This window comes from Salmo salar, chromosome 15 (genome assembly GCF_965601325.2).
Source record: "Salmo salar chromosome 15, fSalSal1, whole genome shotgun sequence".
Lineage (NCBI taxonomy): Eukaryota > Metazoa > Chordata > Actinopteri > Salmoniformes > Salmonidae > Salmo > Salmo salar.
In genome coordinates this window covers 62,783,208-62,810,588 of record NC_138305.1, presented here as the reverse complement: position 1 = coordinate 62,810,588, position 27,381 = coordinate 62,783,208, and the positions used below count along the sequence as shown (strand labels likewise).

At 42.9% G+C, this 27,381-nt stretch overlaps 1 protein-coding gene across 6 annotated transcripts in view; it reads right to left on the bottom strand.

Annotated features, from left to right (window-relative positions):
* Positions 1-1,098: 1,098 nt before the first annotated feature.
* Positions 1,099-27,381, bottom strand: part of LOC106571830 (SAM and SH3 domain-containing protein 1) — a 335,706-nt gene continuing 309,423 nt past the window's right edge. For 5 of the 6 annotated variants that reach the window (XM_082961932.1, XM_082961933.1, XM_082961936.1 and 2 more), the window contains exons 16-20: positions 25,802-25,952; positions 25,550-25,678; positions 14,854-15,962; positions 4,402-4,533; positions 1,099-4,205 (exon numbers count right to left, since the gene is read on the bottom strand). In XM_082961932.1, coding sequence (XP_082818058.1) covers positions 3,945-4,205; positions 4,402-4,533; positions 14,854-15,962; positions 25,550-25,678; positions 25,802-25,952 — 1,782 coding nt within the window. In that variant the 3' untranslated portion in view covers positions 1,099-3,944. Of the gene's footprint in view, positions 4,206-4,401; positions 4,534-14,853; positions 15,963-23,589; positions 25,679-25,801; positions 25,953-27,381 lie in introns of those variants that run through there. The other variant, XM_082961937.1, reaches the window with a different exon arrangement.

Sequence of the window (27,381 nt, the reverse complement as noted above, 5' to 3'; positions counted from 1 at the left end):
ACACATTAATGAGGCTTTAATGAGGCTTACACAAATGTATGAGTTATTGAAGAGCCTATGTATTGCAATGTTTGGATATGTGTATAATAATGTCATGAATTTTATATTATAATATGTCATGTGCAAAAATATTGACGGTAAACTGGAATTTGCAGTGTTGGTATATTAGTCTACCCAGCTGTCCAAACGTGTAGTAATCATGGCCGAATTACCGATCGGGCACAAGGAGTACTTGCCCAGGGGCCCTGACCTCCAGGGGGCCCGCATTGATTTAGTTAGTCATTCTCACTCAGATATCATAAGTCATGTCAAAATGTGTAGAATTGCAGGAATTTAACTGTACAACTGCACATTGTTCTCTCCGCTCCATGGCAAAACAAGTACAATTACATGAAATGAGTTATAAAATGTAAAAAAAAAGATCAGATGTATGGCAAATTGTGTAACAGTTACAGTCTCGTGACAGACTTAGACACATACTGTATAACGGTCCTCTAACTCACTTTTAGTGATAGCAGCTGTATTGTAGTCATAGTCTCTATGTGAAACATTCTAACCAAATCCATGGGTTTAAACACAGATCTAGAATCTCATTCTATTTCTATGGGTATAAACACAGATCTAGAATCTCATTTTATTTCTATGGGTATAAACACAGATCTAGAATCTCATTCTATTTCTATAGGTATAAACACAGATCTAGAATCTCATTCTATTTCCATCGGTATAAACACAGATCTAGAATCTCATTCTATTTCCATGGGTATAAACACAGATCTAGAATCGCATTCTATTTCTATGGGTATAAACACAGATCTAGAATCTAATTCTCTTTCTATAGGTATAAACACAAATCTAGAATCTCATTCTATTTCTATGGGTATAATCACAGATCTAGAATCTCATTCTATTTCTATGGGTATAAACACAGATCTAGAATCTCGTTCTATTTCTATGGGTATAAACACAGATCTAGAATCCCATTCTATTTCTATAGGTACAAACACAGATCTAGAATCTCATTCTATTCCATGGGTTATCCAGAGAGACGGGCACTGTGTCGTTCCTGTGTGTGTGTGAGTGTATACAAACACAGGGTGGCAAGAAAGGGTTTTTATTATATTTCAGAATGACATAGTTATAGACATCATTTTTTGTTTCAATACACAAGCAAATCTTTATAGACAATCATTAGATAGTTGAAACCAAAGAAAATCATTTGTACACTTATACTTTACAATACACACTGCAGCTTTTCACTAGCTAAAGCAATATGCAGGAAGGTATTGCTATGTGTATAGTACAGCTAATAATTACAGTTGATATGAAAAGCCCCAAAATAAGTTATTTAAATACCAAATACCATATACAGAATGTGCAACTCTTGTTAATCATTTCATTTATGTAATTACGTTTTTTTGTACGATTGCAAAAACAAATAGGAAGTTAAGTCATTGGAACAGGTTAATTCATGAATGATTATTAATTACATTTGTACATTGACTTGGCATTGGGAACTCAATACTAAGATAACCAGTATAACTCATTCAAACCCTTTACCTTACCTGAAAACAAATGTCCGCTTATGGACTTAAAGAAAATTTTGCACATTTTGCTTGAATTTTCTAATTTACTTTCTAAAGTGCATTTTACAGTGACAATATTTTTTCTTTACAAAATAAATCTTCAATGTTAGGTATTTTTGTTTCTTGAAAAACTCCCCCTACTAGTACTAACCTGGAGCACCACTATGATTGAAGAGAAAAGGCATCAAACTTCTTTCGAGTGTCCACTGCAAAAGCCTCCCCAATGTTACACCACTCTGTCAAATTTTTATTTTGAAATCCGAGGGCTAGGGATAATTGTTTGCAATATTAAGTACTTCATACAAGTAGAATGACATTACGTGGGTGGATCCACTCACACCAAGCTTGGACTAGGAATGCACTGCTAGGGACTCACAGGTCTGGTCTGCTGTTTCAGTGAATGGGGATTCAGTACGTCCCTACAGAGGTGAGGTGACCATCTCCCATTCTTATCTGTCCTCCCTGACTGTGTCTCTCTCTAAGACTGTAGTACTGAGTGGTGCTGTGGCTGGCTGTTGAATATGGGACACTATGTTTAAATCAGACTTCCTGTGGATTAACATCTGTGCTTAACAAGGAAACCACCAGTTGAGCTATGTGGCTGCTAATGTGTGTATGTGTGTACTTGGATCCCATACATCCTCAGGCAGCTAATCGTGTGTGTGTGTGTGTGTGTGTGTGTGTGTGTGTGTGTGTGTGTGTGTGTGTGTGTGTGTGTGTGTGTGTGTGTGTGTGTGTGTGTGTGTGTGTGTGTGTGTGGGGGGGGGGCTGCTACTAACAATCACCGTTATACATCACCTTTGCACATTCAAAACATATAGGCCTGGTGAGGCTGTGATAAAATCAAGCGTTAGTCAAAGGGAATGTAGATGGGGGTTGAAATGTCTATTTATAATGCTGAGCACATGAATAGATATTTATCTAACTGTTTTCTTTACATAATGGTAAGGCAACTTAAAATGAGCTCGTTTAGATATATGGAGTCTGCAAAGAAAAGCTGATCTAACATGAAAGATTATTAGAGCAGTACTGTGTAGAGGGCCTTACTGTAAGGACCTACATATTGGAGGATTAAATGCAACCAAGATATGTTTTGAAATCTGCAATATAATTATATCGATATCTGTCTGACTGTCTACTTACATTAACTGAGATGGCCTGAAGACATTTCAGACATTGACATTCCACAAAGCAGACAAACAAATATTTATTGAACACATACTGTAAAAACACCTTGAAATTAGAATATATGGTACAGTATATTACAAAAACACTATAGTATGATAGAAAATTAGGATTTGAAATCCCAATACAACAGCATTGTTTGCCTATTTCATGTTTTGTGTAATGTTTTAGTTGATTAACTGCAAGAAAACCCATTGTCCAAAGTCTTGCTATAGCATTTGGCAATGGGATTAACAACAAAGGTAAAATGTATATTGAAATATCGGTGCCCCCTGTACATAGCCTCGTTATTGTTATTGTGTTACTTTTTATTATTACTTTTTATTTTAGTCTACTTGGTAAATATTTTCTTAACTCTTCTTGAACTGCACTGTTGGTTAAGGACCTGTAAGTAAGCATTTCACGGTAAAGTATACACTTGTTGTATTCGGCGCATGTGACAAATATAGTTTGATTTGGTTTGATTTGAAAGAAATTGCTTTGGCCAAGCTACATATTCTTATTACTCTCCAGTGCTTTTGTCTCGCACAAGAGATGAAAATTAAGCATTTATTAAACACAGGGAAAAACACAGATAAAGAGTATTTTATACCTTTATAAAAAGTCAAACCTAAAAAAAAAGAGACTGTGCTATTTTTCCTTCAAGGCAGTACTTCTCAGTCTTGAGTTATAAGACTGGGGAGGATGTTTCAGAATGGAAACAGTCCGAGAGAGAGAGCGAGAGGAGAGAGAGAGAGAGAGAGAGAGAGAGAGAGAGAGAGAGAGAGAGAGAGAGAGAGAGAGAGAGAGAGAGAGAGAGAGAGAGAGAGAGAGAGAGATAGTCTACAGTCAGTTTTAAAGGCATCTGATAACTGTTCTCGACAGTTGGAACAATTTCACCGTAAACATCTGAAAGAGAGAAATAGATTGATAAAGACATGGGGGAATAAGAAGAGGTTTTCTGCTCATAAATCTCAGGTGTGGCTGGGCTGCAACAGCGAGCCATCCGCACTCCGCAGTCCAGTCAAAAGCCTCAATAGGTGTTGAAAGCTGTGCCGTGGTCACTTGCACAGTTATTCAGTTCTGCATTTATTTGCAACTGCGCTTCAGTCTCAACTGTGTCAACTGAGCACACAGCCATGACATAGCCGTTCAACTGTCCTAGTTTCACCTGCATTGGATCCACTGTCACAGTTACGACTGTGCATCTCTGTGTGCGCCGACCAAACGGGCCTCGCTGACCAGTCTACGGGCGTGTCTCTCGTCCCGCACCCCCGCCTCCCACACGCCGCTCTCCGTGAGAGATGACACGTGCCCCAACGTGTCATATCCTGCCGCATCCAGGTACGTGGCGTACATGGGCAGGCCGATGGACACCAACCAATCAGAGACGGTGCTCACATGACCCGGGGAGAGAGGCTTCCTGCACATCTCTGTTAAACCTCCAAAAGGGATCTGAGGAATATCAGTGAAAACATTCAGGAATTTTGTGTAAATAATAATACATAAAACATAGCAATGACACCTTAAATGTATCATCTTAAAATAACAGGCTCCAACTTTGCCCTGGTGACCATGTAGCTAAACGCTTATTGAATCTGTCCCATAAAGCCTAGCAGACAGACAGATAGTGGTGCAGTACAGTACTCACAGCCATGCGGTGCTGCTTGCGGAGCTGCTTGAGGCGGACCTGGTCTATGGCGGGGGCCACATCTTTCACTGGCTGCTCCAGGTCTTCACTGTAGCGCTGCACCAGGGGCTGGGGGATACCACACCGACCATGCTGGATGGAGGGAGGAATGGAGACAGACAGATGTAGAGAAACTGGGGATGAGTGAGAAGAGTGACACACAGACACACGTATACACACACACAAACGTGCACACATGCAAGCACACTTGAAACATGTTGGCATGGGAACTCATGCACATTGGGAGATGTGGTTTTCTTTTCTACCATACTGATGGAGAAAGAGAGACCCTCTACCTGGGGGCACAACAACTCACACTTTTCTACTAAAACCCCAAACCATGAAAACCCTAAGTAACCTTGACCTGGAGTAAATCTGGAGTAAATCTGGAGAAAATCTAGGTTGCTACACAGGGAAACATCAAATCCATATTTGAAAGAAACTGGAATCTTTCCCTCAAACTATAGGCCTAGAAAAGACAAGCCAATCAGAAACCATAGTGACTTCGTTCTCTCTCTCTGTTTCAATAAAAACATCTGTTAGCCTCTGTAAAGACCATAAATTCATAGACCAAAACACAAGATGCAGTGAGACCAAAACCCTACCTCTGCACATTTATTGACTACAGTCACTGTGTATGTCAATCTAAACCTCCACAAGAACCACATGTTTTAGAACAGCTCAGAGACTAGGGCTGAAGTAGGAGCTAGCTCTCTCACTTTATTTGCTAACTTGAACATTATGAGGCTGGTGAGGCCCGGTTTCTGTCTGTTTAAGAGAGAATGAAGCAGACTAATAATGTGAAATAATGAGTTGAACTGACAAGCCTATCGGCTGGGAGATAAGCTCATATTTAAAGAATAGACTGCTGAGGGAGGGTAAAGTTTTAATAAAACAGTCTCAAAAAAGAGAGAGACAGAGAAACACAAATGATGCGGGGGATCCCATAACATGTCATAAGTAGATTAGACTAGCCAAAGGTTGATTGCTATGCATGAAGAGAGGACACACGGGAATTCTGTGTGGCAAATTTTTGAAAACATCTCTCTCTCCCTTTCTCAAAATGCTCCAGACCCCTGGAGTCATGGTCAGTGTCCAGCCAGTCTCCAGCCAGTCCAGGACAACCCAGCCAAACTGGACCAGAGGCCACTCAGAGTGGAGGAATAGAGATGCAGGGGTGTATGTAGATGTGGACACAGCCAAGTGTCCTGTCTGACCTGAGCATAGCCCTACTCCCAATACTACACCCCTAGTGTCCGAAGAGTGTCTCTGCACTGCAGCATTAATCCTCATTAATATAAACAAGAAGTGCTTGCAGTGCTGTGTTCTGTGTCCCTCTGAGATACACCACATATACAAAAGTACAGTACCAGTCAAAAGTTTGGACACACCTACTCATTCAAGGGTTTTTCTTTATTTTTACTATTTTCTACATTGTAGAATAATAGTGAAGACATCAAAACTATGAAATAACACATATAGAATCATATACTGTGGAAACCAAAACAATTATTCAAAGTAGCCAGCCTTTGCCTTGATGACAGTTTTGCACACTCTTGATATTCTCTCAACCAGCTTCACCTGGAATGCTTTTCCAACAGTCTTGAAGGGAGTTCCCACAAATGCTGAGCACTTATTGGCTGCTTTTCCTTTACTCTGCAGTCCAACTCATCCCAAACCATCTCAATTGGGTTGAGGTCGGATGATTGTGGAGGCCAGGTCACCTGATGAACCACTCCATCACTCTCCTTCTTGGTCAAATAGCCCTTACACAGCTTGGTGGTGTGTTGGGTCAATGTCCTGTTGAAAATCAAGTGAGAGTCCCACTAAGTGCAAACCAGATGGTATGGCGTATAGCTGCAGAATGCTGTGGTAGCAAGGCTGGTTAAGTGTGCCTTGAATTCTAAATAAATCACAGACGGTGTCACCAGCAAAGTACCCCCACACCATCACACCTCCTCCTCCATGCTTCACGGTGTGAACCACACATGCGGAGATCATCCGTTCACCTATCTCACAAAGACACGGAACCAAAAATCTCAAATTTGGACTCATCAGACCAACGGACAGATTTCCACTGGTCTAATGTCCATTGCTCATGTTTCTTGGACCAAGCAAGTCTCTTGTTATTATTGGTGTCCTTTAGTAGTGGTTTCTTTGCAGCAATTCGACCATGAAGGCCTGATTCATGCAGTCTCCTTTGAACAGTTGATGTTGAGATGTGTCTGTTACTTTAAGTCTGTTAAGCATTTATTTGGGCTGCAATCTGATGCTTATAACTCTAATGAACTTATCCTCTGCAGCAGAGGTAACTCTGGGTCTTCCTTTCCTGTGGTGATCCTCATGAGAGCCAGTTTCATCATAGCGCTTGATGGTTTTTGCGACTGCACTTGAAGAAACGTTCAAAGTTCTTGACATTTTCCGGATTGACAGGCCTTCATTAAAAAAAAATTATAAAAAATTAACCTTTATTTAACCAGCTAGGCCAGTTGAGAACAAGTTCTCATTTACAACTGCGACCTGGCCAAGATAAAGCAAAGCAGTGCGACAAAAACAACAACAGAGAGTTACACATTAAACAAACGTACAGTCAATAACACAATGGAAAAATCTATGTACAGTGTGTGCAAATGTAGAAGAGTAGGGAGGTAAGGCAATGAATAGGCCATGGAGGCGAAATAATTGCAATTTAGCATTAACACTGGAGTGATAGATGTGCAGATGATGATGTGCAAGTAGAGATACTGGGGTGCAAAAGAACAAGAGAGTAAGTAATAATATGGGGTGAGGTATTTGGTTGTGCTATTTACAGATTGGCTGTGTACAGGTACAGTGATGCTCTGACAGCTGATGCTTAAAGTTAGAGAGGGAGATATAAGACTCCAGCTTCAGTGATTTTTGCAATTTGTTCAAGTCATTGGCAGCAGAGAACTGGAAGGAAAGGCGGCCAAAGGAAGTGTTGGCTTTGGGGATGACCAGTGCAATATACCTACTGGAGTGCGTGTTATGGGTGGGTGTTGCTATGGTGACCAGTGAGCTGAGATAAGGCGGGCTTTACCTAGCAAAGACTTATAGATGACCTGGAGCCAGTGGGTTTGGCGACGAATATGTAGTGAGGGCCAGTCAACGAGAGCATACAGGTCGCAGTGGTGGGTAGTATATGGGGCTTTGGTGACAAAACGGATGGCATTGTGACAGACTATATCAGTTTGCTGAGTAGAGTGTTGGAGGCTAAGTCAAGGATCGGTAGGATAGTCAGTTTTACGAGGGTATGTTTGACAGCATGAGTGAAGGAGGCTTTGTTGCGAAATAGGAAGCCAATTCTAGATGTAATTTTGGATTGGAGATGCTTAATTTGAGTCTGGAAGGAGAGTTTACAGTCTAACCAGACACGTAGGTATTTGTAGTTGTCCACATATTCTAAGTCAGAACCGTCCAGAGTAGTGATGCTGGTCGGGAGGGCGGGTGCGGGAAACAATCGGTTGAAGAGCATGCATTTAGTTTTACTAGCATTTAAGAGCAGTTGGAGGCCACGGAAGGAGTGTTGTATAGCATTGAAGCTTGTTTGGAGGTTTGTTAACACAGTGTCCAAAGAAGGGCCAGATGTATACAGAATGGTGTCGTCTGCATAGAGGTGGATCAGAGAATCATCAGCAGCAAGAGCAACATCATTGATATATACACAGAAAAGAGTCGGCAAAGAGTTGAACCCTGTGGCACCCCCATAGAGACTGCCAGAGGTCCAGACAACAGGCCTTCTGATTTGACACACTGAACTCCATCTGAGAAGTAGTTGGAGAACCAGGCGAGGCAGTCATTTGAGAAACCAAGGCTATTGAGTCTGCCAATAAGAATGCGGTGATTGACAGAGTCAAAAGCCTTGGCCAGGTTGATGAAGATGGTTGCACAGTACTGTCTTTTATTGATGGCGGTTATGATATCATTTAGGACCTTGAGCGTGGCCGAGGTGCACCCATGACTAGCTCGGAAACCAGATTGCATAGCGGAGAAGGTACGGTGGGATTTGAAATGGTTGGTGATCTGATTGTTAACTTGGCTTTCGAAGATTTTAGAAAGGCAGGACAGGATGGATAAAGGTCTATAACATTTTGGGTCTAGAGTGTCTCCCCCTTTGAAAGGGGGGATGACCGCGGCAGCTTTCCAATCTTTGGGGATCTCAGACGATACGAAAGAGAGGTTGAACAGGCTAGTAATAGGGGTTGCAACAATTTCGGTAGATCATTTTAGAAAGAGAGGATCCAGGTTGTCTTTCCCAGCTGATTTATAGGGATCCAGATCTTGCAGCTCTTTCAGAACATCAGCTGTCTGGATTTGAGTAAATGCAAATTTCTGTTTGAAAAGCTAGCTTTTGCTTTCCTAACTGCCTGTGTATATTGGTTCGTAACTTCCCTGAAAAGTTGCATATCGCTGGGGCTATTCGATGCTAATATACACAGGGTGTTTTTATGCTGGTCAAGGGCAGTCAGGTCTGGAGTGAACCAAGTGCTATATCTGTTCCTGGTTCTACATTTTTTTAATGGGGCATGCTTATTTAAGTGAGGAAAGCACTTTTAAAGAATAACCAGGCATTCTCTACTGACGGAATGAGGTCAATGTCCTTCCAGGATACCCAGGCCAGGTCGATTAGAAAGACCTGCTCGCTGAAGTGCTTTAGGGAGCATTTGACTGTGACGAGGGGTGGTCGTTTGACCGCAGACCCCAGACTCATGCAAGCAATGAGGCAGTGATCGCTGAGATCCTGGTTGAAGACAGCAGAAGTGTATTTAGAAGGCAGGTTGGTCAGAATGATATCTCAAATCAAATCAAATCAAATGTATTTGTCACATACACATGGTTAGCAGGTGTTAATGCAAGTGTAGCGAAATGCTTGTGCTTCTTGTTCCGACCATGCAGTAATATCTAACAAGTAATATAAGCTAACAATTTCACAACAACTACCTTATACACACAAGTGTAAAGGAATGAATTTGAATATGTACATAAAAATATATAAATGAGTGATGGCCGAACGGCATATGCAAGATGCAGTAGATGGTATAGAGTACAGTATATACATATGAGTTGAGCAATGCAAGGTATGAAAACATTATATGAAGTGACATTGTTTAAAGTGGCTAGTGATACATTACATCAAGATGGCAAGATGCAGTAGATGGTATAGTGTACAGTATATACATAAGAGATGAGTAATGTAGGGTAAGTAAACATGATATAATATAAAGTGGCTTGTGATAAATTGATTACATCAATTTTACCATTATTAAAGTGGGTGGAGTTGAGTCAGTATGTTGGCAGCAGCCACTCAATGTTAGTGATGGCTGTTTAACAGTCTGATGGCCTTGAGATAGAAGCTGTTTTTCAGTCTCTCGGTCCCCGCTTTGATGCACCTGTACAGACCTCGCCTTCTGGATGATAGCGGGGTGAACAGGCAGTGGCTCGGGTGGTTGTTGTCCTTGATGATCTTTTTGGCCTTCCTGTGACATCGGGTGGTGTAAGTGTCCTGGAGGGCAGGTAGTTTGCACCCGGTGATGCGTTGTGCAGACCTCACTACCCTCTGGAGAGCCTTCCGGTTATGGGCGGAGCAGCTGCTGTACCAGGCGGTGATACAGCCCGACAGGATGCTCTCGATTATGCATCTGTAAAAGTTTGTGAGTGTTTTTGGTGACAAGCCGAATTTCTTCAGCCTCCTGAGGTTGAAGAGGCACTGCTGCGCCTTCTTCACCACGCTGTCTGTGTGGGTGGACCATTTCAGTTTGTCTGTGATGTGTACGCCAAGGAACTTAAAATGAGGGTGCCCGTGTTTACGGATTTGGGGTTGTACCTGGTAGGCTCATTGATCATTTGTGTGAGATTGAGGGCATCTAGCTTAAGATGGCCAGGGTGTTAAGCATGTCCCAGTTTAGGTCACTTAACAGTACGAGCTCTGAAGATAGATGGGGGGCCATCAATTCACATAAGGTGTCCAGGGCACAGCTGGGGGCTGAAGGTGGTCTATAACAAGCGGCACCAGTGAGAGACTTGTTTCTGGAAAGGTGGATTTTTAGAAGTGGAAGCTCGAATTGTTTGGGCACAGACCTGGATAGTATGACAGAACTCTGCAGGCTATCTCTGCAGTAGATTGTAACTCCGCCCCCTTTGGCAGTTCTATCTTGTTGGAAGATGTTATAGTTAGGGATGGACATTTCTGGATTTTTGTTGGCCTTCCTAAGCCATGATTCAGACACGGCTAGGACATCAGGGTTGGCGGAGTGTGCTAAAGCAGTGAATAAAACAAACTTTGGGAATAGGCTTCTAATGTTAACATGTATGAAACCAAGTTTTTACGGTTACAGAAGTTAACAAATGAGAGCGCCTGGGGAATGGGAGTGGTGCTGGGGGCTGCAGGGGTTAACCTCTACATCACCAGAGGAACAGAGGGGGAGTAGGATAAGGGTACGGCTAAAGGCTACAAGAACTGGTCATCTAGTGCGTTCAGAACAGAGAGTAAAAAGAGCAGATTTCTGGGCGCGGAAGAATAGATTCAAGGCATAATGTATAGACAAGGGTATGGTAAATTGTGAGTACAGTGGTGGCAAACATTGGTATTGAGTGATGATGAGAGAGATTTTGTCTCTAGAGGCACCAGTTAAGCCAGGTGAGGTCACCGCATGCATGGGGGGTGGAACAAAAGGGCTATATTAGGCATATTGGGCAGGGCTAGGGGCTCTACAGTGAAATAAGACAATAATCACTAACCAAAACGGCAATAGACAAGGCATATTGACATTAGGGAGAGGCATGTGTAGCCGAGTGATCATAGAGTCCAATGGGTAGCACTAGATGAGTCAGTGAGCCAAATTCCGTAGTCGCTGCTATGCTAGGCAAGCTGGAGACACGGCGATTCAGACAGCTAGCGGGCCGGGGCTAGAAGATGGGCATCCGGCGACGTCGCAACGGAAGAGCCTGTTGAGACCACCGCGGACGGTTATGTTGGCAGACCAGTCTTGATGGATCGGCGGGGCTCCGTGTCGGCAGTAAAGGGTCCAGGCCAATTGGCAAAAGAGGCATTGTAGCCCAAGAATTTGGACCTATTTGTCTAGCCGAGAGATGGGCCTAGTTCGAGGCTAGCTCCAAGCTAACTGGTGCTTGCTTCGGGAAAGAGACGTTAGCCAGAAGTAGCCGCTCGGATAGCAGCTAGCTAGCTGCGATGATCCGGTGTAAAGGATCAGAGCTTGCGGTAGGAATCTGGAGACGTGGTAGAGAAAAAGCAGTCCGATATGCTCTGGTTGATATCGCGCTGTGCAGACTGGCAGGAATTGACCGGGTTGAGGCTGGCTGATGTCCGAGTTAACGGTGAGGACCACTAGCAGTGGCTAACTGACTACTAGCTAGTAGCTACTTAGCTGCTAGCTCCTGAAGGGGGTTCTGGTTCTAAAGTATAAAAATAGCAGATCCGTACCACATTTGGTGAGGCGGGTTGCAGGAGAGTGTATTCAGTCCGTAGATATATAAAAAAAATATAAAAATATATATGAAATATATACAAAGAAAACGATATATACATGGGACAGGATGGGACAAGACAAAGAAACACGTCCGACTGCTACGACATCTTGGAGAGAAAGTTAATGTCTTAAAGTAATGATGGACTGTCGTTTCTCTTTGCTTATTTGAGCTGTTCTTGCCATAATATGGACTTGATCTTTTACCAAATAGGGCTATCTTCTGTATACCACCCCTACATTGTCACAACCCAACTGATTGGCTCAAATGCATTAATGTACTTTTAACAAGGCACACCTGTTAATTGAAATGCATTCTTGGTGACTACCTCATGAAGCTGGTTAAGAGAATGCCAAGGGTGTGCAAAGATAATTCGTAAAAATCCAAATAACTTCACAGATCTTCATTGTAAAGGGTTTAAACACTGTTTCCCATGCTTGTTCAATGAACCATAAACAATTAATGAACATGCACCTGTGGAACGGTCGTTAACACACTAACAGCTTACAGATGGTAGGCAATTAATGTCACAGTTATGAAAACTTAGGACACTAAAGAGGCCTTTCTACTGACTCTGAAAAACACCAAAAGAAAGATGCCCAGGGTACCTGCTCGTCTGTGTGAACATGCCTAATGCAAGCTGCAAGGAGGCATGATGTGGCCAGGGCAATAAATTGCAATGTCTGTACTGTGAGATGCCTAAGACAGCACTACAGGGAGACAGGATGGACAGCTGATCGTCCTCGCAGTGGCAGACCATGGGTAACAACACCTGCACAGGATCGGTGCATCTGAACATCACACCAGCGGGACAGGTGCAGGATGGCAACAACAACTAGCCGAGTTACACCAGGAAAGCACAATCCCTCCATCCGTGCTCAGACTGTCCGCAATAGGCTGGACTGAGGGCTTGTAGGCCTGTTGTAAGGCAGGTCCTCACCAGACATCACCAGCAACAATGTCGCCTATGGGCACAAACCCACTGTCGCTGGACCAGACAGGACTGGCAAAAAGTGATCTTCTCTGACTAGTCGCGGTTTTGTCTCAGGTGTGATGGTCAGATTTGCGTTTATCGTCAAAGGAATGAGCAATACACCGAGGACTGTACTCTGGAGCGGGAAGAATTTGGAGGTGGAGGGTCCGTCATGGTCTGGGGCGGTGGGTCACAGCATCATTGGACTGAGCTTGTTGTCATTGCAGGCAATCTCAACGCTGTGCGTTACAGGGAAGACATCATCCTACCTCATGTGGTACCCTTCCTGCAGGCTCATCCTGACATGACCCTCCAGCATGACAATTCCACCAGCCATACTGCTGGTTCTGTATGTGATTTCCTGAAATATAGGAATGTCAGTGTTCTGCCATGGCCAGCGAAGAGCCCAGATCTCAATCCCATTGAGCACATCTGGGACCAGTTGGATCGGAGGGTGAGGGCTAGGGCCATTCCCCCCCAGAAGTGTCTGGGAACTTGCAGGTGCCTTGGTGGAAGAGTGGGGAACATTCTCACAGCAAGAACTGGCAAATCTGGCGCAGTCCATGAGGAAGAGATAAACTACAGTACTTAATGCAGCTGGTGGCCACACCAGATACTGACTGTTACTTTTGTTCAGGGACACATTATTCCATTTCTGTTAGTCACATGCCTGTGGAGCTTGTTCAGTTTATGTCTCAGTTGTTGAATCTTGTTATGTTCATACAAATATTTACACATGTTAAGTTTGCTGAAAATAAACACAGTTGACAGTGAGAGGACGTTTCTTTTTTTGCTGAGTTTATATATATTTTTGTTGGTGAGCAGCCAAACAGAACCATGGGTGGCTAATTTAGGCAAAGCAATGGTTCTTTTTGTTCCTATATTTTGTTCAAGTATGCAATTCTGATCTAAACATAAAAGAGCAGACAGAAACAACAAGACCCAGAGTTCTAGGTACAAAACAATATTACAAAACAAGACATACAGAACAAGGACAGGTAGAAAGAAAGAGGGTAGATGTCACCCCCCATCTCCCATACCTAAATATAAAATATGTTTTGATTTGTTCAACACTTTTCTGGTTACCACATGATTTCATATGTGTCATTTCATAGTTTTGATGTCTTTACTACCATTCTACAATGTAGAAAATAGTAAAAAATAAAGAAAAACCTTGAGACTGGGTGTGGTAACTCACAAGTCTAAAGTTTAGTAATCATGTTAGGTACAGTGGGGACTATTTGTAAAAGGGCTTCATACATGAAAACATAGCAATGTATTAACCTACGTGACATCAAAGAGGGCCAACCAACCTTCTGGTAGAGGATGCAGTGATGGGTACTAAAACTGTTACCCATAATAACGTGCAGTGTGCTATGATAAACTCCATCTAACGGCTTTAATGAAGTGGCAGCTGTGTTTTTATAGATGATGTGGCCATAGTCTAGGACCGATAGGAACGTCAACGGAATAATTTGCTTTCTACTATTTAGCGAGAGGCATGATATATTTCTATAGAAGAAGCACATTTTTAAAGAAGCACACAGCTTCTTAACTAAGTCATCAATATGCTTTTTAAAAGACAGCTTTTTATCTATCAAGATGCCCCAACAGATAACTCAGATTTTTCTCTCTTCTGATTGACAAATATCTAATGCCCAGATATTTGTAAGCAGGGACACGATCAATACGGACACCATCCAACAATACATATTTTTAAATTGTCAGAGTTATTTGATTCACTCTAGAGAACAAAATATACTATAATGAACATATAATGAAGCATGTTCACATCCATGTGTGTGCTGTATAACCCCCAGCTGTGACAAACTGGCCTTGTGAGAGTGAGATTTAGGATGTGGTGGATGGGTGTGTGTGTATTCTACACAGTAATAGCAGGTACATAACAATAGTAGCAGGTTGTGGGGGTAACTGACCTTGTCTGAGTAGGGTTCCTCTGTGAGGTCAATGCCCTCGGCCTCCAGTCTCTGCTCCAGCACGTTGTGGAGATCGACGGCCATCTTAACATGGGACACCTTCCTGGCCACCGTCATCTTGCCACTACCCCCCTGGATCTGAGCCTGAGGGCAAGCCGACTCGGGCAGGTCAGACAGCCAAGGAGGGGGCACGGCCGGGGGTGTGCCTGGTTCTTCTGGTTCTAGAGAGGGGGTGGTGGTGGAGGCAGGGGAGGCTGGAGTAGGGCTGGCTGGAGAGGGGGAGATATGGGTACTAGAGGCCTTACTGGGGAGGACTGGAGCCCTGGAACTGGGGCTGCTGATGACAGGGCTGGGGGGATGAGAGTTGGTGGTGGTGGAGGAATAGGAATGAGTTGGGGAGGAGAGGACAAGAGAGGGGTGGCACATCCCATTGGCTAGGCGTTCCTTGGACTTCTTGATTGGAACAGGAGGGGGCACTGGGGGCTTTTTGGGGTGAGTCCAGATGCTCCTCTCCCCCAGCTGGGTTTCGGGAGGGCTGGAGATCAGGTTGGGCAGGCTTTTCTGGGGCTGGGGAAGCAAGGCAATGGAACAGGGTGGTCTGAGGGGCAGCTGGGAGGGCACAGGGGGGAGGTCAGAACGTCCTTTAGGGCTCACAGCAATCCTCCCATTCTGAGCCAGTGGTGAACCCCTATCTCCATGAGCCTGGAGGCCCTTCACTGGGCTGTTGGTGCCCAACTTGGAGCCCCCATTAGCGGGCTTGGGTTCCAGGCTGTGGTCCTTCTTCTGGTCGAAGGCCTGTTCCCAGTGGAGGTCCCCCAGGGAGTGGGATCTCTTCCAGGCCTGGGGGCTGGTGGCCTCCAGTGGCCCGTCCAGGTCCTCACAGCTGAGACTGGCTGGCATGGGAGTCCGGCGGGGGCCCTTCCTCAGCCCCAGCATGCTCAAGCCCCTCAAGGTGGGCTTGAGGAAGAAGTGCTTGGTGAAGTTGACTGTGCGCTCCATCTTGCTCTGCTGCAGGGCCTCAGTGGACTGGGTCATGGGCAGGGTGGGGTAGTCTGGGGACTGGAGGCCCACAGAGGAGCGGTTGGAGCGAGATGTCTTTCTGCTCTTGCCTGAAACACAGTGAACAACATATCCCTCTTCATTCTAGAGCTGGGACCGGTTGCATAAACATATCCCGAGACTTTGACTTAAAACAGATAGCGACAGAACACTAACTGCAACCTGATACTGAGGTGTACTGTATGTATTGGATAATGGATTTCATATCACTATGGGTGCTGTGCTGTTTGTATTGCGTTTTGATTATTACTATCAGTTGTGAATGTGAAGAGGACATGTGAATCTGAAACAACCTGTTCACACAGAGCTTTACAGCAGTGACACTGAAGTGGTTCAGTCTCTATCCCACTATTTATGGCCTTAGATCAGAAGGTTGATCTGATTTAAGAGTACAGCTGGACACAGTGACATTGTGTTATCTGTCAGTAGAAAGCATGAAAACAGCACAGTTTCTCCAACTGCATGCTATAAATGCATGTCATATTGTGCATTCTACTTACACCACATGTTTATGTAGGTATGCCATACAGTACTGTAGTTGAGACAAAACTAGCCTGTGTAATGTTCAACTAGCCAGAGTAATGTGCATAACAACAAGAAAATTCTATTTTTAGTGACGATAGCCTTATAAATGCAATGCTGCACTCGCAATACAATTTCAGATGCAGAACATCAGTATAGTAAGTCTCAGAAAACACATTACAATAACAGAAGGCTAGGAGCCAACCTACCATCATGGCTTATTAGAGCAACATGACGACGTGTCGAAAAGAGCACTAGATGCCATTTTTCAAGTCTCATATAATAATGAATAGTGAAGTTACATGATACACATTTTTTATCATACATATCACACACACATCAGTAATCTGTATCTCTATTCATTTGGAGAGCAGTGAAAGATTTGTGCAGATTGAAGTCAGTCTGATGTTTTTAAAGTTGATGTGCTGTTTCAATGTGCTTGTTATTGCCAATTTTCCCTCCAAATATGTTTGATATCTGGCCCAGCTAACCACCATCCCAGGCTAGCTTCCAATCATTTGTTTAATAAAGATATTTTGGATTTCCTATCAGGGCATAAGACAGAAGTATTGACCCCAGAGTCAGATGACTGCTTTTCCAAAGAAGTCAATGCTCAAACACTCCAATACACACAACTATTCTTAAAAAGCAGACACTCAGTAATCAATCTAAATGTTGCTGATTCTTTGTGATGGTGGTAAATCAGTTGTGAAGAATGATTCATCTTTAAGAATGATCTGGCCTTAATGGCCATGCACTCTTAAAATCTCCACCCGGCACAGCCAGAAGAGGACTGGCCACCCCACGGAGCCTGGTACCTTTCTAGGTTTCTTCCTAGGTTCCTGCCTTTCTATGGAGTTTACCTAGCAACTGTGCTTCTACATTTGCATCGCTCGCTTTTTGGGGTATCTGTATAAGTACTTTGTGATGCAAAAAGGGATTTATAAAATACATTTGATTGATTGATTGATTGATTGATGAGGATGCAAAGTGGATCACAGTTATGTAACAGTTATGCTCTGAAGACCATGTCCAATATACACTGAGTGTACAAAACATTAGGAACACTCCCTTTTGCCCTCAGGACAGCCTTAATTCGTAGGGGCATGGACTCTACAACGTGTCAAAATCATTCCACAGGGGTGCTGGCCCATGTTGACTCCAATGCATCCCACAGTTCTGTTAAGTTGGCTGGATGTCCTTTGGGTTGTCAACCATTCTTGACACACATGGGAAACGGTTGAGCATGAAAAAACCCAACAGCGTTGTAGTTCTTGACACACTCAAACTTGTGCACCTGGCACCTACTACCATACCCTGTTCAAAGGCACTTACATCTTTTATATTGCCCATTCACCCTCTAAATGGCACACATACACAATCCATGTCTCAATTGTCTCAAAGCTTAAAAATCCTTCTCAACCAGTCTCCTCCCTTTCATCTACAGATTGAAGTGGATTTAAAAGTGACATCATTAAGGGATCATAGCTTTCACCTGGATTCACTTGGTCAGTCTTTGTCATGGAAAGAGCAGGTGTCCTAATGTTTTGTACACTCAGTGTATATCTATGTTCATAATCGTGAATCTTGCCCAAGTGCTACAAGCAGAATGGACAGCAATTTACAATGCAATAGATAGAATGATTGTTGCACTTGATCATATTTCCGGTCACTAATTAAGATGGGACAAGACCAGAGCCTGAAGAACTAGTAGTTGATTTTTGTGTCAGAAACACAGCACATCTTTTTATAACAGACATACCCCTCTCCAGCTTCACAACAACTTTGTCAATATGACTTGACCATGATAATTGACCATCCAATGTTATACCTAGGAGTTTAATTTCCTCAACTTTCTCAATGGCCACACCCTTTATGCACAACTCCAGTTGAGGTTTAGGTCTTAGAGATACAATGATTTTAGTTTTAGGTGTATTTAAGACCAGTTTATTATGAATCACCTATTCTGATACTGACTGTAACACCTTATTTAGAATTTCAGTGAGCTCACTGGGTTTGAGTGCTGACATGTAGAGTATGGAACCGTGGTGGGGAATAAACTGAATGGTCTCAAACACATCAAACACCTTGTTTTCTATGTGTTTGATACCATTCCATTCACACCATTCCATTCATTATCATGAGCCGTCCTCCCCTCACCAGCTTCCTCTGGTGTGGAATCATCCGCATACATCATCATTCTAGCTTTGTGTAAACAAATTGAGAAGAGTAACGGCCCAAGGCAACTGCCCTGAGGGACACCGCACTGTACATATCTGATGTTAGAGAAGCTTCCATTGAAAAACAAGGTTGCAGGTAGCCTAGTGGTTAGCGCATTGGGCCAGTAACCGAAAGGTTGCTGGATTGAGTCACCGAGCTGACAAGGTAAAAAATCTGTCATTCTGCCCCTGAACAAGGCAGTTAACCCACTGTTCCCCGGTAGGCCATCATTGTAAATAAGAATTCTTAACTGACTTGCCTAGTTAAATTATGAGTTCTATTGGATAAATAACTCTCCAACCATGTGATGGCAGGTGATGTAAAGCCATATCAAGTGGATTTCTTCAATAACAATTTATGATCAATAACATCAAAGGCTGCACTGAAATCTAACAATACAGCTCCAACTATCATCTTATTATCCATTTATTTTAACTAGTCATCAGTCATCTGAGTCAGTGCAGTACAAGTTGAGTGCCCTTTTCTATGGGCATGTTGAAAGTCTTGTTCTCTGAAAAATAGCATTGTATTCGGTCAAACACAATTATCTCCATCAGTTTACTAAGAACTGGCAGCCTACTGATTGGGTGGCTGTTAGAGCCAGCAAAGGATACATTACTATTTTTATGTAGTGGAATTGCTTCCTTCCACGCCTGTGGACACACAAACTCCTTTAGGCTTTGGTTAAAGATATACTAAATAGGGGTGGCAATACAGTCTGCTACCATTCTCAATAGTTATCCATCAAGGTTGTCTATACCTGGTGGCTTATCATTATTGATGGATATAGTTTTTTCACATCTCCCAAATTCGGGCTCCTGAGTGGCGCAGCGTTCTAAGGCACTGCATCGCAGTACCTAAGGCGTCACTACAGACACCCTGGTTCAAATCCAGGCTGTATCACACCAGGCTGTGATTGGGAGTACCATAGGGTGGCACATAATTGGCCCAGCATTGTCTGGGTTTGGCTGTCATTGTAAATATGAATTTGTTCTTAACTGACTTTCCTAGTTAAATAAAGGTTGTCATTTCACTTCTGAGTTTTTCCACTTTAAATGATTGAAAGGTTATAAATGACCCATATACTTCAATGAATGATGGAGATGAATTGGATTTCCATTGTGTTTTATGTCATTTACTGTATTTTGGTTTGGTAATATAATTTCTTCTTCTTTATGTTAAGTTTAGTCAACATTTCTCAACTTATAGTATGTCAACCAATCAGCTGATTAGCCTAACTTGTTTGCCTACTCTTTTGCAAATATCTTCTAACCATACATTGTTTTCAATTCATCATTAATCCAGGGGGCTTTAATAATTTCTTAACAGGTGCATGTATAAAAAGGGTGGTTATGTTTCCACTTGACAATGCAGAACAAGGTAACAGCATTGCTTCCGTCCCTCTCCTCACCTCAACCTGTGCTTGAACCAGGGACCCTCTACACACATCGACAACAGTCACCCTCGAAAATTCGTTATAGGGCTGGGCGGAATACCGTATTTGACTATATATCGGTATTGATGCACGGACTGGTTTGGGTTTTTATTTTACCTTCTATAACAGTATTTTAATGTTTGGTTTGTTAAATGTGATACACAGTGTGTAATGTCCATTTTTATAGTTTACTCCGCTACTTGAGTCATCATTCTCTGCTCTCTCGCTCTCTCTTTCCATGCCGCTTTCCACACAGACCAAGTCTCACCACCTGTCACTCAGGGAGAACATTTGTTGTTGCTTGACCACGAGACACTTTCGTTCAGTCTGCATGGTCAATGCAGCACATGCAACAATGTTGATGACAACGATGTTGTTTCCACTTTGATCTTAATATAAATCCACAAGAGTTCTATAATTACAATATTAGTTTGTGTTTCTTACATCTGCAAACACCTAGGTTGTATTTTCTTAGCAAGTTAAGCTACATCGTGTTAGCCACTAATGCTAATCACACTAGTTAGCATGAATATGTTGGCTACACGAATAAAGAAGTAATGTCGCCAAAGACTATAGGGTCCCCTAGGAAACACTGAACATCACTTTGGTTCCTACCCTGTCACAATAACTCGTCCATGGCATTGTCATTCGTTGTCATGTCAAACAAGACTTTATTCAAAGTGCCCAACATTATTTATATTGTAACTATATAATTACAATAATCATTCTATTTCCATGATTCCAAAAGTTCACCCAGTGTTTTGATCTAAATCGTAATTGCAACATTTGGTTAAAAATAAGGCCTAGTATTTTTGCACATATCGTGGCAGTGTGGAAATGATCTCAAATGAGTGCAGGAAATGCAGAAATTGATGGAAATGCAGGAAATTATTTTAGGTTGAAGTTGAATTGAACAGTATAAAATAATCTGAATGGAGAAAGACACATTGAAATAATTTAGAATATATGTGTTGTTACCCTAGGGTCACGCACTACTCATAAAGCAAATTTAGAACTTTTATTAATCAAAAACATAAAATTACCGTCAAACACCGTCATACCGTCCAAAATTTGAGAAATACCATATGATATATTTTGGCCATATCGCCCAGCCCTAATTCATTCTCGATCGATGCAGAGCAAGGGAAACAACTACTTCAAGGTCTCAGAGCGAGTGACGTCACCGATTGAAACGCTACTAGCGCACCTCTAACTAGCTGGCCACTTCACACCGGTTACACATGTCAACTATAAGACATTAATCATTTTAAAAATACTTCCAGTGAAGCATCTGGATTCACGTCGTCACCAGGGGTGGGCAACTCCAGTCCTCCAGGGCCTGATTGGTGTCACACCTTTTCTCCATCCCTAATCAAATTGCATTCTAAACTGAAAATCATGATTAGGTGATTATTGGAGTCAGGTGTGTTAGCTGCGGCTGGGGAAAACTGTGTCACCAATCAGGCCCTTGAGGACTGGAATTGCCCACCCACCCCTGGTTCAGACCAACATAGATTTTTTACATCTTCAACAAAACAGTCATGAGAAAACATTTTGTATGAAATTCCTTTAGGGCCAAATTTTGGCACTTTGAATTTCCTTGTTATTGCCACAATGTTATGGCCACTACAAACAATGGGAACTGCTTTTGCTTTGGAGCAACACTCTGGGTTGGTAAGATTAAGGGATGTACTGTATAAAGTCATAATGTACAGTACCAGTCAAAAGTTTGAACACACCTACTCATTCAAGGGTTTTTCTTTACTTTTACTATTTTCTACATTGTAGAATAATAGTGAAGACATCAAAACTATGAAATAACAAATATGGAATCATGTAGTAATCAATATATACTTTATACTTTAGATTCTTCAAAGTTCCCACCCTTTGCCTTGTTGAAGCTTTGCACACTCTTGGCATTCTCTCAACCAGCTTCACGAGGAATGCTTTTACAACAGTCTTGATGGAGTTCCCACATATGCTGAGCACTTGTTGGCTGTTTTTCCTTCACTCTGCGGTCCAACTCATCCAAAACCATCTCAATTGGGTTGAGGCCGGGTGATTGTGGAGGCCAGGTCATCTGATGCAGCACTCCATCACTCTCCTTGGTCAAATAACCCTTACACAGCCTGGAGGTGTGTTTTGGGTCATTGTCCTGTTGAAAAACAAATGATAGTCCCACTAAGCGCAAACGAGATGGGATGGCATATCGCTGCAGAATGCTGTGGTAGCCATGCTGGTTAGGTGTGCCTTGAATTCTAAATAAATCACAGACAGTGTCACCAGCAAAGCACCCCCTACACCATCACACCTTTTCCGCCATGTTTCACAGTGGGAACCACACATGCAGAGATCATCCATTCACCTACTCTGCATCTTACAAAGACATGGCGTTCGTAACCAAAAATCGCAAATTTGGACTCATCAGACCAAAGGACAGATTTCCACTGTTCTAAGGTCAATTGCGTTTGTTTCTTGGCCCATGCAAGTCTCTTCTTCTTATTGGTGTCCTTTAGTAATTGTTTCTCTGCAGCAATTTGACAATGAAAGGCTGATTCATGCAGTCTCCTCTGAATAGTTGATGTTGAGATGTGTCTGTTACTTGAACTCTGTGAAGCATTTATTTGGGCTGCAATTTCTGAGGCTGGTAACTCTAATGTACTTATCCTCTGCAGCAGAGGTAACTCTGGGTCTTCCATTCCTGTGGCGTTCCTCATGAGAGCCAGTTTCATCGTAGCGCTGGATGATTTTTGCGACTGCACTTGAAGAAACGTTCAAAGTTCTTGAAATGCTCCGTATTGACTGACCTTCATGTCTTAAAGTAATGATGGACTGTCGTTTCTCTTTGCTTATTTGAGCTGTTCTTGCCATAATATGGACTTGGTCTTTTACCAAATAGGGCTATCTTCTGTATACCACCCCTACCTTGTCACAACACAACTGATTGGCTCAAACGCATTAAGAAGGGAAGAAATTCCACAAATTAACTTTTAACAAGGCACACTTGTTAATTGAAATACATTCCAGGTGGCTACCTCATGAAGCTGGTTGAGAGAATGCCAAGAGTGTGCAAAGCTGTCAACAAGGCAAAGGATTGCTGCTTTGAAGAATCTCAAATATAAAATATATTTGTATTTGTTTAACACTTTTTTTTGGTTACTACATGATTCCATATGTGTTATTTCATAGTTTTGATGTCTTCACTATTATTCTACAATGCAGAAAATAGTAAAAATAAAGAAAAGCCCTGAAATGAGTTGGTGTGTCCAAACTACGTAGGAGGATGGTTGAGAGAGTTATGGCTGTAGTAGAGAATGTATGAAGCAGAATAGTGCAGATTGGTTTGGCAGGGTGACCGTATAGAGACAAAGTAAAATACATTTATTAAAATGCAGAATGTACACTGAATGTTATGCAGCTAATGGCGAGTGTTAACGACTGAGATGGAGAAATGTGAGACACAAAGAAAGAAGGAAGAGACATGAAATAAAGCAAGCAGGTCGGAGTAACTTCCATCACAGAAGTGGTTTATTCCACAACTCAAATCTCTACTGTGGCAGATTGCACATCTTTCAGATCCCTTACAACACACACACACATAGAACAGAACAGAGAGCAATCATAGAGAGAGAACCCACTGGGCAAAAACTGGTTGAATCAACATTGTTTCCAAGTTATTTCAACAAAGAAATTCAATGTAATGACATGAATAAATGTGGAAAACTGATTGGATTTGCAAAAAGTAATCAACGTGAGGGAGTTTTTTTTTACCTAACTTTTAACCTACATCCAGTGACATGGTGATATTTTTTGTTGATTTCACGTTGAATTCACTTTATTTGACAACTCAAAACTACATGTAGAAATGAAGTCTGTGCCCAGTGGGACGTCAATTATTTAAGCTATGATTGAAGCTAAAACACAGAACTCAACAGTAGTGGGAAAGCAAAGCACAGTCATGTTTCATTTTTTACTTTTATTCTTCCCAATTTCGTGACATCCAATTGGTAGTTACAGTCTTGTCCCATCGCTGCAACTCCCGTACGGACTCGGGAGAGGCGAAGGCCGAGAGCCATGCGTCCTCTGAAACACGACCCTGCCAAGCCCCACTGCTTCTTGACACTGCTCGCTTAACCCGGAAGCCAGCCGCACCAATGTATCGGAGGTAACTCCGTACAACTGGCGACCAGAGTCAGCTTGCAGGTGCCCGGCCCGCCACAAGGAGTCGCTAGAGCGCGATGGGACAAGGAAATCCCGGCAGGCCAAACCCTCCCCTAACCCTGACAACACTGGGCCAAATGTGCGCCGCCTCATGGGTTTCTCAGTCACGGCCGGCTGTGACACAGCCTGGGATCAAACCTGGGGCTGTTGTGACACCTCAAGCACTGCGATGGAGTGCGCGCAGTCTTTTTAAAGGGGAGTTTGAGTAGTCTTAACTATACACAAAATGTTCTCAGAAATATAAATCTGAAATACACTTCCATAATCAGATAATAATGTATCTGCTTTTTTATATATCCACTATCATTAAAAAATATTTCCATCTAATATTTTTTGGGGTTGTTCAGGCACGTACGATCTTTGTGCAACATTGTTACTATGAAACAAAGCACAAGATAAGTTACAGAAATGTTTTCAAGTGACTTGAAATGGCATGGAGAAGAGAGAATGAGCCGGGATTGGGAGAATGGATACAGAGCCATAACACAGCAAATAATTGGGCAGTGACTTTTACAAGGTTAGATATTTACAAGTTCTCAGTTTCTACAGTAATACCTCTCAAAATAAATACTCCCTCATGGTGTCATGATTGGTTTGGTCTCCCAGCAACCACTCAACCTCCTGAGGCGAAAGTGGAGGAGTAAGAGGAGAAGGAGGGGTTCGCTGTCCATTGTGAGATTAGAGCAACATGGGCACTAGGCTCGAGTTGGACAGAGCAATTCTGTGCATTTGAGATGTGGGGTGTTGTTCCCTTTATGCATAGGGCCCCATTGTAGGGTAAACTAGCGATATGGGCTTGGGGGTTAGGTCCTTGTCCCTTATGATAGGGCTTCTGCAGTGAAGGCAGAGAGAGCCTGAAGATGGAGAGGGCAGTGGAAAGAGTGGAGTGAAAAAGAGAGAGAAAGAAAGAGAGAGAGAGGGGGGAGTGCATCTCTCCTCTTACAATGACACTACGCAGCTAGGCGGGGCAGAGGTAAGTGGGGTGGGGGTGTGGGTGGAGCTAGGAGACAGACATAACGGATAGAGAGCGGAGAGGTTTGATTGGCTGGCCTCGGTCCAATGGAGTGCGATGACGGGCGGTTCAGGTTAGAATGCTGAAGCATGGCAGAGGAGGAGGAAGAGGAAGAGGAGTTGGCCCAGAGTGGAGGAGGAATCACAGTCACTGTAGCGCTAGGCTCAGGCTAGGCTAATGCCAAGCTAATGCCAGGCTAATCCCATTAGCGAGAGGCTACTCATTACCATTCTCCAGGTTCTCATTGCTTTCGTAGCAGCCAGAGTCACGTGGCGAGTCGCCCACCAGGCCGTGGCCCTCTGACAGCAGCTTCTCCTGAGAGCCTGACAGGCCGCTACGCTCCGGTTCACTGCTGCCTATAGACACACACGACACAGAGACAATATAGTCAGACATCCAGAAACATACAGAATGATGTAGTATCGCAGTGAGTGAGTGAGTGTGTGTGCACACGTGAGGTTGTGTGTGTGTGTACTCACTGTCATACTCCTGCAGTAGCTCCACGGCGGTGAGCAACACAGCTCTGTGTTGAGGGTCTCTGATGTTGAGCTCATCTAGATCCTCCTCCTCCAACAGCTTGAAGGTGTCCAGGTCCTCATAGCCGTTAAACAAGAAGGTAGGCATGTGCTCCTGGAGAAGAGAAGAGAGAACAGATTGCAGATCAGATCTTCCTACAACATGCGTGAGCGTGACTGGCCGCCTTTCCTTCCAGTTCTCTGCTGCCAGTGACTGGAACGAACTGCAAAAATCACTGAAGCTGGAGACTCATGTCTCCCTCACTAGCTTTAAGCACCAGCTGTCAAAGCAGCTCACAGATCACTGCACCTGTACATAGCCCATCTGTAAATAGCCCATCCAACTTACCTCATCCCCATACTGTATTTATTTATTTATTTATCTTGCTCCTTTGCACCCCAGTATCTCTACTTGCACATTCATCTTCTGCACATCTACCATTCCAGTGTTTAATTGCTATTTTGTAATTACTTCGCCACCATGACCTATTTATCGCCTTACCTCCCTTAAAAAAATAATAATAAGTTAATCAGCTAAACTGGCCTAGGACCAATAGTTAAAGACACAAAGGACATTTTTCCTCTTGCAAAAACAAGCTATGAGCTAAACAAATTATCAATGAGGGAAGAGTTGGGAAGGGTGGGAAACAGAGTGATGAGGTGAAGGAGATAATCTACCACACCTTTCCACCACAGGCGACAAGGAGAACACACACACGATTTAACAAGAACACAAAGCTAGCCATTACACCCTGTGGTGCGATCTCTTAGTGGGAGGACACCAGGAATCACAGTCTCAAAATATCACTGTACACCCTAACCCTCTGTTTGTTTCGGAATAGGCACAGCTAACATTAACATTTCAACCCATCATAATTGGTTTCCACTTTCAACATGGAGATTGTGGAAACTGGTTCAGTCTAAAGTTTTGTCTAACCCACGCATCTAAAGGGTACAATACACACAGACTGCATGTCACCACTGCAACCATGGAGACTTTCATCCTTAGCATAACAGTGAAGTTTAGCTCTATTTCTGCTAGGATAAGTAGAAATAAGGATGAGACCAAACCAAATACCACTACTCTACACACCCACAAGAACCTTCTCATATGATCTTAGTCTTTTATGTGACCTAACATATTTGAGGGCCAAAACACGTTTGCTCCAAGATACCCCTACAATCTAGTTGAAATGTAAGATTCAAAAGATAGAGAGTAGAAAGAGATGGAGTAGATGGCTGCTTCGACGCAAACCCCACATTGTCATTGTGTTATTAGGAACGCCCTGAGAGGAATGAGGTCTATCTTATGTAGAACTTATGGAGTAAATATCCTAACTGAACTCCCTAATGCTAACCAGATCTGGACTGAGAAACCCAGAATTTGCCCTAGTACTTCTTTCAAATAAATCCTTGACAAAAACAATAATTTATCCTGAGAGTGACTTGAGACAGACCCAGAACAAGGTGGAACACAGTCTCAGTATAATGTCTTTACATGGTCCACATTTAATTGTGGGGTTAGGGGAATGTTTGTTAAGTCT